The sequence below is a fragment of the Orussus abietinus genome, unplaced genomic scaffold (assembly GCF_000612105.2).
Source record: "Orussus abietinus isolate OABI.00-Male unplaced genomic scaffold, Oabi_2.0 scaffold346, whole genome shotgun sequence".
Taxonomy (NCBI): domain Eukaryota; kingdom Metazoa; phylum Arthropoda; class Insecta; order Hymenoptera; family Orussidae; genus Orussus; species Orussus abietinus.
The window spans coordinates 80,158-95,341 of NW_019394594.1; the positions used below are offsets into that span (position 1 = coordinate 80,158).

The 15,184-nt window shown below is 40.6% G+C and overlaps 3 protein-coding genes across 5 annotated transcripts; 2 read left to right on the top strand and 1 right to left on the bottom strand.

Annotated features, from left to right (window-relative positions):
• The first annotated feature begins 547 nt into the window (after window positions 1-547).
• On the top strand, window positions 548-3,681 carry LOC105695994 (eukaryotic translation initiation factor 3 subunit D). Its single transcript, XM_012418096.1, has 3 exons — window positions 548-833; window positions 979-1,024; window positions 2,047-3,681. The coding sequence occupies exons 1-3, from the start codon at window positions 657-659 to the stop codon at window positions 3,510-3,512; spliced, it is 1,689 nt and encodes a 562-aa protein (XP_012273519.1). The 5' UTR covers window positions 548-656; the 3' UTR covers window positions 3,513-3,681.
• A 292-nt stretch (window positions 3,682-3,973) lies between these two features.
• LOC105695995 (L-allo-threonine aldolase) lies at window positions 3,974-8,414 on the bottom strand. Of its 3 annotated transcripts, none has more exons than XM_012418097.1 (5): window positions 8,347-8,414; window positions 6,479-6,592; window positions 6,032-6,149; window positions 5,205-5,288; window positions 3,974-5,086 (listed from the first exon to the last, which is right to left on the bottom strand). In XM_012418097.1, exons 1-5 carry the CDS (start codon window positions 8,350-8,352, stop codon window positions 4,194-4,196), a joined length of 1,215 nt encoding a protein of 404 aa, XP_012273520.1. In that variant the 5' UTR covers window positions 8,353-8,414; the 3' UTR covers window positions 3,974-4,193. The 3 variants fall into 3 exon arrangements, with proteins under 3 accessions (XP_012273520.1, XP_012273521.1, XP_012273522.1); XM_012418098.1 differs by lacking the exon at window positions 8,347-8,414 and adding an exon at window positions 7,832-7,931; XM_012418099.1 differs by lacking the exon at window positions 8,347-8,414 and adding an exon at window positions 7,832-7,908 and having other exon boundaries at window positions 6,479-6,569.
• A 498-nt stretch (window positions 8,415-8,912) lies between these two features.
• Window positions 8,913-9,612, top strand: LOC111674030 (myosin heavy chain, non-muscle-like). The gene has a single exon (XM_023432798.1). It carries the CDS (start codon window positions 9,108-9,110, stop codon window positions 9,489-9,491), a length of 384 nt encoding a protein of 127 aa, XP_023288566.1. The 5' UTR covers window positions 8,913-9,107; the 3' UTR covers window positions 9,492-9,612.
• The last annotated feature ends 5,572 nt before the right edge of the window (window positions 9,613-15,184 follow it).

A 15,184-nucleotide genomic window follows, 5' to 3' on the forward strand; every position in this document is an offset into this window, starting at 1 on the left:
GTGATAAAGTTCACTGACATCTGGCGACAGAATGAGCGAATTGACTGTCTGCAGAGCGGTACGCTAGTTTGCATTGCATGTATTGTGATAATTGAATGAGATTTTGCGATTGGATGAATTGAAAATGAAAATTCTTGTTTTCTCTATTTCCTAATAAAGAACTTTTTCAATAATGTGTGTGCGATGACAGCCCTCGAAATCTTGTAAGTTAATGTATATGGATTTCTGCGAATATAGATATATTTTAGCCTTTTAGGCCCGGTTCTACAATTCCAGTTAATAGGAATTTAAGTGGCTTACGTCAGGTTTATACACAATAATATGTAAGTAATTATCATTAATTGTTTTTCTTTATAAACATTTTTTTTCTTTAGAAAATCCATTCTACCCCTGAGGCGATTTAAATTCCGCGCTGCTCCCGCCACTAGTACATTGCGCGTATGGAGAGGGCAGTAGGTCCGCGAGAAAACCATTGAATGCCGGTGTACACCATTGCGCACCTTTCGCGCGCAGGTTTCCTCTTGCAGTTCCAAGATGGCGGCCGCGACGAGCAATGGCCGTGCTCCTTCTTCCGGTACCTGCCGGTGGCGTCTCGTGTCGTTTCTGGTGAGCGTTTGAGCGTTTCTAGTTCTTTCCATGTGGAGTGAACCACTAAAATGAGCACGAGCGACGACGTTATCACCCTGGAGGACCCGGTTCACAAGGAGGAGGTCGCGCATTTCCAGGCGCCTGCGATTCAAGATAACCCCAACGGCTGGGGACCCTGCGAGCTGCCCGACCAGTTTAAGGACATTCCGTATCAGCCCTTCTCCAAGGGCGACAGACTCGGCAAGGTAGTAGTCTCTCCTAACCTCACTTTTTAACGTCAGGCTACGTATCATTCCTCCAATACTCGCTACTGATATATAAAAGAGAGAGAGGTTCCAATTTTCACGGCTTTGACGGCACCTAACCTCTTTTTTTCTCTCCATTTTTTAGATCTCCGATTGGACCGGTGCTGCTTTCCAGGATAAAAAGTTTACGAGTGAGTATCTTGGTCCTTTTCGTCTTCGATGCAAAGTATGGATTCTTTGACGGGAAAAGGATTACGTTCTTTGGATTTTTTAACGATTTGCATTACTGATTTATTATTATTTCATCGGTAGATTGGCTAAGGTGGTACGTAGGTTCGATGTGGTTCTTAATGTTTTCATGTTGAATTATGATCAAACTAAACGAGTGAAATACTTCCACTTATCGTATATCATTCCTGCTGTTACAAAGATTATAAAAAAGGAAAAACAAAAGTTCAGGGTCGTTATTTTGGACTTATGTTGGATTGTCGGAGGAACAAAGTATTAATTGGAATTTTAATGGTATCCTCAATTTCAATTAAACTGTTTGATAGAAATTAATGCCTTAAAGCATAAACGATATGTGTACTTGTATCTACGAGGTGGAACGTAACAAATATTTTCAAATGAAAATTTACAGAGTTACGGATGAAGATGTTAGGTAAACCTAGTTTTCTATCACAAAATTGTTTTAAATAAATAAAATGGAATATAATTGTTGAACGTTTATGAATGGGTTTCATGTTATAGATGCAAATATACATATTGCTTAGTTTTTATGGTATTTATTTATAATTAATAGTCGAAAGGATGTATGCCATAAAATACTGTTTCTATGAAGAGGTCTCTTTTTCATGAGACTTTTCTCCGAACTGGGTGTACCGAATTGTTTAAAACTTTACAACGTGAATATGGAGGCTATAAGGAAGGTCCCAACACCCATGAAATTTTATTTTTTGTAAAGAATGTGTGAAAATCTATAAACAAATTTTTAAAAAATTGATACTTCAAGGAAGTCAGGATTTACGGCCCTTCAATTCATGGCGTAAAGTTTGAAACGATTTGATACACCCAGTTCGGAGAAGTTTCATGAACGAAATCTCTTTAACACCACTTTCGTAACACCTTAAAAATATAAACTCTTACACCATAATTTAAAAAATTACTTTTATGTCTGTTAAAAAAGTCTGACTGATGATGTTATCGTTTCCAGACAAGTATGCGTCGCAGTTTGGCTCAGGCAGCCAGTATGCCTACTATCACGACGAAGACGAATCGACGTTCCACCTGGTGGACACAACCCGAGTGCAAAAGCCTCTGTACCAGCGTGGTCGTTTCCGGCAGAATCAGCGTGGTATGCGTGGACGTGGTGGTCAACGTGGAAACATGAACCAAATGCAGCAGCTCGGCAAGATGAAACTGCGTGAGCGTGAAAGAAAGGGTCAAACGAAGAGGTGGGGTCGTCAGCAAGGTCTGCGGAACCACAAGAACCAGCCACCGATAAAGATTAGAGATGCTTCGGTGACAGTTCGTCCAGACTGGGTGACGATTGAAGAGATGGACTTCCCTCGTCTAGCAAAACTCTCATTGCCAGCAGTGAAGGAGGGCGAAGACATCCTCTGCTGCGGCTCCTTGGAGTATTATGACAAGACTTACGACAGAGTGAATGTCAAGAACGAGAAGCCACTGCAAAGAATCGACCGCATCTTCCACACCGTAACAACAACCGACGACCCTATCATCAGGAAGTTGTCGAAGAACGAAGGGAATGTTTATGCTACAGATGCCATCCTGGCCACGATAATGTGCTGCACTCGCAGCAACTACTCTTGGGATATTGTCATCGAGAAGATCGGTGACAAGTTGTTCCTGGATAAGCGAGATAATACGGAGTTTGATCTGTTGACTGTGAACGAGACCAGTGTCGAGCCACCGCAGGACGATGCAAACTCTTTGAACTCTCCGAGGAACCTCGCCCTGGAGGCGACGTTTATTAATCATAACTTCTCGCAACAGGTATTGAAGTCGAACGAGCCAAGATATAAGTTCGAAGAGCCCAATCCATTCGTGCAGGAAGAGGACGAAGCAGATGTGGCTAGTGTTGCTTATCGATACAGAAAGTGGGATTTGAACGATGGAGTGGTTCTGGTGGCTCGATGTGAACATGACGCAGTGATGCAGGGACCGAATAACGAGACGCAGTTCCTGACAATTAAGGCGCTCAATGAATGGGATTCGAAGCTGGCGAATGGTGTCGAGTGGAGGCAGAAGCTCGACACACAGCGGGGTGCTGTGTTGGCCAACGAGCTCAGAAATAATGCCTGCAAGCTCGCCAAGTGGACCGTGCAAGCCTTACTCGCTGGCTCCGATCAGCTGAAGTTTGGTTATGTTTCCAGAGCGATGGTTCGCGACTCCAGCAAACATGTTATTCTTGGCACTCAACAGTATAAGCCGAATGAGTTCGCTACGCAGATCAATCTTAACATGGATAACGCTTGGGGTATCTTACGGTGCATCATCGACATCTGTCTCAAGCAGAAGGATGGGAAATATCTTATCATGAAGGATCCAAACAAGCCGATGATCAGACTCTACGACATCCCTGATAACACCTTCGAGAGCGAAGGCGAAGAGGATGAGGACGATGACGAACCTGTTAACGATGCCTTTCAGACTTAATCGAGAAGCTTGAATTAACCTCGCGAGTGGACTACCTGTTTACTTGTGTGTATTGTATCGTGTACTTGGCGCGAAACGCTATCTTGGCTCCTCTGAGCTCTGTATTTACGCCGGGCACGATTTGAGGTTAGGGAGAGGATCTTTATGGAAATAAATTGCTACATCGGAAGGAGGGGTGTGTTCAGTTACCATGAAAGGTTCCTTTTGTTCGCTGAGTGTAAGATTTGTTATCAGTCAAGAAATCTTATTGTATCGAAGAGATATCGATTGCTTCACACTTTTACGAAATATCAACCAGTCAGTTTATAAAGGATTGTGCACTATGAAATGAAATATCACTTTTCAAAAAATGGCCCGTTAACAAGTTTACAGTTTTTTTTCTTACGTCAAAATTCAATATGACCAATTAGCTTTGCGGACCATTAACACTTTGGTTTTCTAGTAAGACGTTGACATTACAATTAAGATATCGTTCTTTTATTCATTGTATGTAATAATAATTATTACAAAATGAAGGTTTGGGGATGTAACTAAAAATTGCTAAGGACAATGCTTTTACAGTGTCCGAATCTATTCATAAAAATAGCAATCGACGAGATTATCATAAACATTTACTAAATATCAAATGTTTGTTAGACGGTAACAAAAGAATGCTATTAAAGTCATCATCACTTCATAACCTCATAAATTTGAAAGCGATGGATCTAGTTTCTTAATAACATATTTAATTTTCCTGATAGCAGCTTCGGTGTCTTCGTCAGTAATCTCATAGTAAAATACAAGTCTGGCCAGCTCCTGCGTAAGTGCCAAACCTCTAACGATAACCTTATCATCGAAGCAATCCTCTTCCACTCTCTCTAGTCTGTCTATAAAAGTAATAGCATTAACAGAGTTTTCATCACCGTTGACTTTAATCATGACCATATTAGTCTTTGTAGTGTCCAGGTCTACGGAGAACAGCTTCGAGCCAAGACCATGGACCGCCTCTGCGATCAGTCTGGCTCTTCGATGGTCTTCCTTCAACAATGGGATAATCTCTTCGATGGCAACCAGCCCAGCTGCTGCGAGGACTCCAACTTGCCTCATGCCACCTCCAAGGACCTTTCGCACTCTTCTTGCCTGCTGGACGAAGCTCTTCGATCCACACAACAAAGAACCCACTGGTGCTCCGAGGCCTTTGCTCAAACAGAAAGTGACCGAGTCAAAATTTGCTACGATCTCTCTGGCAGGAATCCCAGAGGCTACGGAGGCATTCCATAATCTGGCTCCGTCCATGTGAGTCTTCAAGCTGTGCTTCTTGGCAAAAATTATCAACTCATCGATCCAGGATTGAGGTAACACTTTGCCATTTATTGTGTTTTCTACCATTACTAGCTTCGAGATTGGCTCGTGCAGACGGTCGCTTCGGAGGTTAGATTTCAGCTTTTTTAGGCAGAAGGTTCCATCGGGGTTGCTTCGAAGACTGCATAATGTCACTCCAGCTAACTGAGCAGCTCCTCCTTGCTCGTGTAGGACCGGGTGAGACTCTTCGCTGCAGTAGGCTTCGCTGCCTCTTACATCACAGTGGATCATGACTGAAAATTTCAAGAGTGCTTATTACAATTTGGGAAGTGAGAATGTGGTGAAATGTGCTTTAATATTTTTAACAATCCAGTGGAAAACAATGTATGATTTGGTGAGACTCTTACGTACTAGCAATTAAATTGCCCATGGTACCGGATGTGACGAAAATCGCGGCTTCTTTCCCAAGCAGTTTGGCTGCCTTCTCCTCCAGCGCTATAATAAAAAACATTATTTATAAAATATTTTCTCTATTCATTTATCGGTTATTTCTATACGAATACAAGTGTGTATATTTGGCGCGAGACTGTTCATTTTTTCATTATTTCTAAACGTATACAAGTGCATGTATTTGGTGCGAGACTCTATTCATTTTTTCGTTATTTCTATACGTCATCTATATGCAAGAATGTATGTATTTGGCGTAAGACTCTATTCATTTTTTCATTATTCCTATACAAATATAAATGCATGTATTTGGTGCGAGACTCTATTCATTTTTTCGTTATTTCTATACAAATATAAGTACATGTATTTGGCGCGAGACTCTATTCATTTTTTCGTTATTTCTATACGTATACAAGTGCATGTATTTGACGTGAAACTCTAGTCATTTTTTCGTTATTCCTATACAAATACAAGTGCATGTATTTGGTGCGAGGCTCTGTTCATTTTTTCGTTATTTCTATACGTATTCGCATGCATATATTTGGTGCGATACTCTATTCATTTTTTTTTGTTATTTCTATACGTATACAAGTGCACGTATTTGGTGCGAAACTCTATTAATTTTTCCATTATTTCTATACGTACTCAAGTGCATGTATTTGATGCGAGACTCTATTAATTTTTCCATGTACTTGGTGCGGGACTCTATTTATTTATTCGTTATTTCTGTACGCAAATGAATGCAATGGCGATTCGCTATAAGGGGTGATTAACTTGATATATAATCACACCTTTCACCGTAGGATCTTCTCCGTATACATCATCCCCAAGTTCTGCGTTAATCATCGCCATTTTCATCGCTTTAGATGGCTTCGAAATGGTGTCGCTTCGGAGATCGACCAGTCGAGCCTGAAATCGGAAAATGACGAGATTTTACTAACATTTCATGTATTTCGTGAAAAGGACTTCATGCACAGGTATAGAAAATATTACCAAAAGTTCTACCTAGAGCAAACATTTAGTTACAGCTAAACGTCACAGATGGCGACGTTGGTTCGTCAAAATATAAACAGTCGTGAATTCTTGGGATTTCGGCAGTTCGATCTTTTTATATAATTAAAACCAGTAAAGTTCCATTTGACCGAAGAATTAATTTTTTTTCTAGAAAGTGTTCTTTCTTTCTCAATATATAAGAATAATTTTTTTCAAATGCACTGGATTAATATTTGTATACTCACATTCTTTTCCTTGGCATAATTGCTGAAGTCGATGCTCGCTTCGTTTCCATATGACATTTTGATGTTTAATGCTGCAGGTCCGTGGAAACTCCTTGAATAGAATTTTTCACTTAGCTAGACAAAATATGAAAAAAATATTGACAGTAAACATGGATACTTGGCAGCACTTAATTCCTATATAAACAGTTAGAATATGAAAAATGTATACAGTGAACACACAGTGAATGTTTAAAAAAAAACAATTGATATGAAAGGATCATTATATATAAAACGTTAAAATATTTATAAAACTTTTCTTCAAACTAAGTGCACCGAATCATTTGAAACTTCGTGATTGTAGACATGCTCATGAAATTTAATTTTGTTTTTTTTAAATATGTATTCTTAGTTCTAGTCTGGGATAAACATCAAAAATGACATTTCTAATTAAAAATCGATGATCTGAAGATAAAACATTAAAAAAGAATTATTTACGCAGTTATTAAACAAAAAATCCAAATCTTGCGGAACTCAAAGTCTTTTTCGTACTCTATGGGTTAAGTAGAAATAAAGTGGAACTTAAATTATAGTTCCACTTAACGCCGCGAGTGTCGCTACAATTCCGTCAACTTTTCCTAACAAGGCGACCCATCTCTATCATGGTTTTTTTTTAAATATGTGTTCTCAGTTCTAGTCTGGGATAAACATAAAAATGACATTTCAAATTAAAAATCGATGACTTGAAGGTGAAATATTAAAAAAGAAGTATTTACGCAGTTATTAAACAAAAAATCCACATCTTGCGGAACTCAAAGTCTCAAAGAAAAATGACATTTCAAGTTAAAAATCGACGACCTGAAGGTAAAATATTAAAAAAGAATTATTTACGCAGTTATTAAACAGAAAATTCAAATCTTGCGGAACTCAAAGTCTCTTTCGTGCTCTATGGGTTAAATAGAAATAAAGTGGAACTTAAATTATGATTCCACTTGACGCCGCGAGTGTCGCTACAATTCCGTCAACTTTTCCTAACAAGACGACCCATCTCTATCATAGTTCATGACTTTTCTCCATCTATACAACCACGCGTACAGAATATAAGTATATTTTTAATTCAGCTCACGATTAATCAATTAACATCGCTCCTTCTAATAAGAAAATAATTTTCAATCGTTGAAAGACAATCAACGCTTTAACGAGCGACAAACTTGGAATATTCGAATCGTTAGAAAAAATGAATATTTTCTTTCAACGAAATTCTTGATGCCGTACCAGAAAATACATATTGAGAAGAAGACCAGAAAGGAACTATGTTGAAAAATGGTCACGTGATAATTAATTAACCGAAGAAAAAATAATATTTGCAGGTCGTACCTAATTCTTCGTCGGCCAACTAACACGTGTCCAGCAGCAACTAGACTGACAAGCTTCGAGATTATAAACGAGGTTGATTAGATTGTACGTTCAGTTAACCTGATAAATGTACAATGGTTGAAATTCCTCCTTTCCGCGGTTGGTATTACCGACGGAAGTTTTCCGCGTTATCGACGGTAGACTGCTAAATTTTAAGCACTACACTCGCACGGTCAGAGTAAGAGCCTTATGTGGAGAATATGTGAACTAAACATCTATTTCTAGAGAGCATTGTGGATAAAGTAGGGATTTTCTACTTTCGGATTATCAATTACGAAACTATGTCTCCATCATACTTGAAATCCAAGATTTATCGAATCCGGATCCAGTAAATCCTAATTTAAGTGTTAATTGAGACGCTTAGGATTGAAATTGTGTATTTATTAATACGATTGAGACTTGCGATTTACTGGATCCGGATTTAGAAGGACGGTGGAAACGTAGTCATGGACTTTTCAATGCTTCCTCCTACTCACCATCATTCATTTCCTTTTTTGACTAAAATGTTTATTTAAACTGAACTTCCCTTAAGTATTTAACGTGAAAAAAACTCAAATAGCGCGACACTGCACAATCCTACATACTATAGCAATGCCTTTTTCATGTCTATAAGCTCTATGCTCGGCAAGCGACGCCCCCTCACTTTACTTTCAAGCGTGCAAGAAGGACACGGCGAGCGGATACCTCTTCGAGTGAGAGAGAGAGAACCGACCCTACCGGTCATCGTGGCGCCATCTAGCGGCGCCACGGGAAACTCCGTACCCCACCTAGAGTAGCCCCCACCCTAGAGCGTGCAACAAGGACGTAGCGAGCAGAAGCCCCTTCATGCGAGAGAGAGGATCGATCCAACCGGCGGCCTTGCGCGCCCGTGGCGCCATCTAGCGGTGTCGCGGGGAACTCCGTACCCCACCTACAGTGTCCCCCACCCTAGAACGTCCAACAAGGACGCGACGAATGCCTAGCAAGGCGTGCGAGGGAGACAGGTTGGAGCCTGCGCGCAGCCTGGCGCGCGCGGTCGGCGCAACGGGCAGAAGCGTCTCGGCAGCGGCCGACCATAGAGTGTGACCCGGCGGTGCGTAGATGCGCGGTGCGTGGCTGCGCTCGCTCGGCTCCCGGACTGCGTTGCGTCGTTCCCGTCTCATCCGGCTCGAGGGTGACCCTTGGTCGACGCCCGGCCGACTCGACCAGGGCGCGCGAATAACTCCAGGACGCCCCGCGCGGTCCATCGCTCTCCAAGATGGCGGACGCCGACTCGAGGGTCGACCGGTCGGACCCGGAGCTGCGATTTCTTTCGGTCGACCGGAACAGTTTCAACGACCCCGCGACCCAGGCCGAGTGGACCCAGAAGAAGCTCGTCTGGGTGCCCCATGAGACCCAGGGCTTCGTCGCCGCCGGCATTAAGGGCGAGCGCGGCGACGAGGTCGAGGTCGAGGTCGCCGAGACCGGCAAACGCGTCCTCGTCGCCAAGGACGACATCCAGAAGATGAACCCGCCCAAGTTCGACAAGGTCGAGGATATGGCAGAGTTGACCTGCCTCAACGAAGCCTCCGTGCTGCATAACCTCAAGGACCGGTACTATTCTGGCCTTATCTATGTGAGTACTTTCTTTAAGATTGGTTAACGTTGCTTTGGGGAGGCTTACGATACTTTGTAACCTTGGATTGTAGGTCTCGAATACTGCGAAGGCCCTTCGAGGTTAGGGCGGAGGGTTACGTCGACAGGGATAGGAAGGTTTCTACGAAACTTTTCCGTGAAGTATGACATAATTAAGATGGGTTAATCTTTTAAACTGTTAAATCCTTATGTTCATTTGGGAAGGTTTAAAGCCCTTTATGACCCTGGATTGTAGGTCTCGCATAGTGGGAAGGCTCTTCGAGGTTAGGGCAATCCATTACGTCGGCAGGGATCGGAAGAATTCCATGAAACCTTTGTGTGAAGGCTGAGTCTCTTCAGCTGGGTTAATATTATGTTGGGAGATTTAATGTCGTTTCTAACCGTCAATTGTAACCGCACCTTTTGGGTTAGCCCTTTAGGTTAGATCGAAGGTTTATGATGGCAAGGATCGGAAGGTTTCCACAAAACCTTTACGTGAAGTATGAGTTCCTTCGGGTGGGTTAATCTTGTGTCGGAAACTTTAAAGTCGTTTCTAACCTTCATTTGCAGACGGCACCTTTTTGGTCAGCCCTTTTTAGGTTAGACTGAAGGATTATATAGAAGAAGGCTTACGTCGGCAGGGATCGGAATGTTTTCTTGCTGAGAGATTGAGGACTGAGTTCCTTCATCTCGGTTAATCTTATATTAGATGTTTTAACGTCATTTCTAACCTTTAACTGTAAACCGCACCTTTAGGGCTAGCCTTTTCTAGGTTAGATCAAGGGATTGTATCATCAGGAGTCGGAGGTGTTCCCAAAGTTTTTACGCTGTGTCGTTAAAATCTGACTTTATTCAAGACTATATTCTAGCATTTCAAAGCTGTTTATAATTCTCCACTCTAAGCCTCAACCCTTGGATTCACCCTTTTGAGGTTAAAGGCTTACGTCGGCAAGAGGTTAAGTCGAAGGTTGACAATCGTAGAAGTTATAAGGATTGAAACGTTTCCATATCGGACGATTAAAATCTTACTTTATTCAACCCATATTATAATATTAAGTTGAGAAACAAGTTCCCATTGTTTTTAACGTAACGTAACATAATTAAAACAGCTGGAACTTATTCCTCGATCTAACGTTTTCAAAGTCCTTTCTAAACTTCATTTGTAAACTTTAACTCTCAGGCCAGCCCTTTTGAGGTTAGATCGAAGGACACATCGAAGCAGGATCAGAGGATTTACACGCCAGGTTATTGAAGTCCGTTACACGAAGAGTTCACAGAGAACGCAAGAATGTTCTGGGTTCTCGTACTTCACTTTCAGCATTAAATGACGTCCTTTATCTGCCGTCTTTAAATTACTAAAAGACGTCTTTTAGCTCTAAATGTGAGTTGTGGGTACGAGACTAAGTGGAGAAATTTCTGCCAAGCATTATTCTGGGTTCGTGCATATTTAGTTTTACCCTTTGCTATTTCTTATCTATCTTCCTATGTAAAATTAATTACGCACCGATCGAATGTATTAGCTCCGAGGGGAGTTGATTTACTTTCGGGTCTGTCCTATCAGCATCGGATAGGTTAGTTTCCTTGGGAGTTTCTTATCGGCCTCTGATAAAACACGTCTTGCCTTTAATACTCTCTGACTCATGCCTACCTAGTTGGAACAGTGCGTTGTATGGAAGGATAGAAGTCGCTTTTTATAAACGTCAAAACTTTCCTGATCCCTGATCGAATGATTCGACCGGCTTATGATTTTCTGCGTAACTGTTCGTCTCTGTAGCGCAATCATTTTCATTTCTGGCGCAATAATCCCCTATCGAATCTTTCTGGTATTTTCATGTAATTTATGTTACGATATCTTAATAGTTTATTTTCTAGTATTTTATTTTTTCATATTTTTATGTTCCAACATCTTAACGGTATACTTTCTAGCATTCATAATGCGATATTTTATTATCTGGTATTTCATTTTTTTGCATTTCATGATTAACGTTAATGCACAAAATGTGTGTAATATGACGAATATGTCGAAATTCTCTGTTGATTTTGAATCTCCTTTAGAAAAAGGTTGAAACAGAATGTCAGAATCGTTTTCATGCAACGAGAAATTTCTTTCGCAACTGTTCCCATGTCGGATAAAAAGCTTTGTTACCAAACCTATCGATAATTTATATCCTCATTATCGATACCATTTAAAAATGATAATTTGACGGTAAGGTATAGCGATATATAAATAGTTCAATTTACCCTAATCAACTAAAAGTTATTAAGCGATGAATTCTTTGTCGTGTCAATACCATTTAAAAATGATAATTTGACGGTAAGGTATAGCGATATATAAATAGTTCAATTTACCCTAATCAACTAAAAGTTATTAACCGATGAATTCTTTGTCGTGTCAATACCATTTAAAAATCATAATTTGACGGTAAGGTTTAGCGTTATATAAATAGTTAAATTTACCCTAATCAACTAAAAGTTATTAACTGATGAATTCTTTGTCGTGTCAAGAAAATATCTCTTTGATTACATAATAATCATATTATATGGATAAATTAAAAATGAATTTTATCGAGAGGAAGAAATCTTTTTCTTTTTTTTTTGCAAATAAGAAATATAATCGTGAACCCTTCCGAGATCGTTGCCCTCGTTTTGAGGTTATCTCCGCGTCGGTAGTGCAGTTTTTCCTGGGCGCGCGGTCGGTAAGGCAGAGCGTTCCGGTGATAGGACCCCGAGAGCGATAAGATAACGACTCGGGCAGCTGTTGTCGCCGAATGGTTTTTCTCTTTTTACATTTTTTTTTTCCTCTCTCTCCGTGATTCGCGAGCTCTCGGTATCTACGTTATCAATTTCCCCCGATTCCGCGGTCCACCCTGTAATCTTATATCGGCCTCTCGAAGAGTCCCCGAGGAGTTATTGGGAGACCCTTTAAGGTGAAGTGAAACACGTCGAGGAACTTGATCGACGTCGATAAAGGAGATTTTTCTAAATGCCTACGTTGCCGACGTTGGTTTTTATATCGACAGCTGTGTCGAATTATATTGGATATTGTAACAAATGGCATATTCCATCTGTCATTTTCGTACAATAATTATAAAGAAATCGAAGTGAAACTCCAGAAATCCTCTGGATTCGTGCTTTCTGGGGCCCTAATTGACTGCAGAGGGACCCCCTGCGCCATCTGTGATTTCCAGGTCAATTAAATTTTCACTCCGAGACCTCGTATTCCCATCGTTTTGGCATAGAAGCGCATACAACACTTTTTTTGCCTTTATCCCGTTCAAATGCGAGTTTATCGATTACCAGAGTGTTCTAAATTGTCGTTTAATTATCCTGACACTTTCGTTCCTCATATTAGAGCACAAAAATTGCGTCAAATCGGCAAAATTGCGAATTGACGCATTTCGTTTACTTTTCAACAACTCTAAGGTGAAGTGAGAAACAGAAATTTGATCGACATCGATAAAGAAGATTTTTCTAAATACCTACGTTGCCGATGTTGGTCTTTATGTGGACAGCCGTGTCGAATTATATTGATTATTGGACTAAAAGACATACCCTACATGTCGTTTTCATACAATAATTATAAAGAAATCGAAGTAAAACTCCAGAATCCTCTGAATTCATGCTTTCTGGGGCCCTAATTGACTGCAGAGGGACCCCCTGCGCCATCTGTGATTTCCAGGTCAATTAAATTTTCACTCCGAGACCTCGTATTCCCATCGTTTTGGCATAGAAGCGCATGCAACACTTTTTTTGCCTTTATCCCGTTCAAATGCGAGTTTATCGGTTACCAGAGTGTTTTAAATTGTCGTTTAATTATCCTGACACTTTCGTTCCTCATATTAGAGCACAAAAATTGCGTCAAATACCTTCCTTGTAAGTGAAAATATGGCGGAGGTTACAATTCTATTTTTTTTTCTTTTTTTTTCTTCCGGGGGAGGATATTCCGTTCGCGGTTTTCGAGCTTTCTTCGGAGTCGCGCCGAATCGATCGCGACGAGAGAGAGAAGGTCGCCTCGACGGCATTGTGCTCTCTCTCGATCTTTCTTTCTCTCCTTCTATCGGAGTACGACGCTCGGAGTGACTCACGCGTGACTGATTCAGCAAACACGGCATGAAAGAGCCGAGGAACGAGCGAGACGAACAATAAGGAGGGCGGGCGCGCGCCCAAGGCGGGCGACCCGAGAGATTCGACCGGTGATTACTTTTGGGACCGGCCGCCATCTTGGATACGCCGCCCGCTCTGATTGGCTGCTCGCCGAGTGACGTCACGTCACCGCCGCGCCGCGCGGTCGGCCCAAGGCGTTTATTACGTATTTTTGACGAGAGCGCTCACTTCTCCCACTTTCATCTCACGTGGGTTTATTCCCCGAATTACGTATTCATTATATGAAAGAACGAAATCAGTAGTACTTTTGGGTGTTTATTATGTATTTTTGAGGAGCGCGCTCACTTCTCGCACTTTCATCTCACGTGGGTTTATTCCCCGAATTACGTACTCGCTATATGAAAGAACGAAATCATTAGTACTTTTGGGTGTTTAATATGTATTTTTGAGGAGCGCGCTCACTTCTCGCACTTTCATCTCACGTGGGTTTATTCGCTGAATTACGTATTCGCTATATGAAAGAACGAGATCACTAGCACTTCCGGTCTAGTAATATTGCAAATAAAGGTATATACCTTGTAAATCAAAAATTGTTAGAGGTAATAGGTTATAGACATGAAAGGCGGGAAGACGGAAAGACGTTAAACGTAAAGAAGAGGATTCGAATCTATTCAAATTTTTTAAATATCTATTACATTCATATTTACATGTACTGTAATTAGAAGTTCAACGATATAATTTTCTTATCGTGTCGTGTAAGCATGAATTATTTAACAGTTTTCAATGTTTAATAATGTAACATAACCTCGCAGTAACAAAAACTAACCTGTACATCCTAGTAAATTCTCTTTCTTCTAACGAAAATGGGTCCGAGGCCTCACGTAATTCCCTTCTTCTTCTAATAAGGTTATTATTACGTCCCCGAATACGATCGTTGGCAAAAATCAAAACACCCAGGAGGTTTTCCATTTTGAATTTCGGGGTCACGATCCGTGGAAGATGGCGCTCACGGCGCTTATTTTTCTATCTTTTCTTGTATGCTTCCCCATTTCGCTTAAAAATTTGTGCCGAGCCAGTTCATATGAATGGTCTCGCATTTTCACCCCCAAAAACATTCCGTAATACCGTGTACTCCTCATTTTTCACATTTTCGCTCAATTTGACTTACGTAATAGACCCCCTGGGTTGGATGATTTCCCGTTTCTTTTTTTTTTCTTTGAAAATTAGGAATATTTACGTTGTAATATACACGTAGAAAACCACATATATTACATGACGTTTTATACTTACCCAACCCTGAGTAAGAGTAAAACATTATCGATATTGCGATGTCCGCCGCTAAATGCAATCGTCTTTTTTTTATTTTTTTTTTCTCTGAAAATTAGGAACATATACGTTGTAATATACACGTAGAAAACCACATATATTACATGACATTTTATACTTACCCAACCCTGAGTAAGAGTAAAACATTATCGATAATGCGATGTCAGCTGCTAAATGCAAACGTCTTTTTTTTTCTTTTTTTTTTCCTCTGAAAATTAGGAACATATACGTTGTAATATACACGTAGAAAACCACGTATATTACATGACGTATTATACGTTGTAATATACA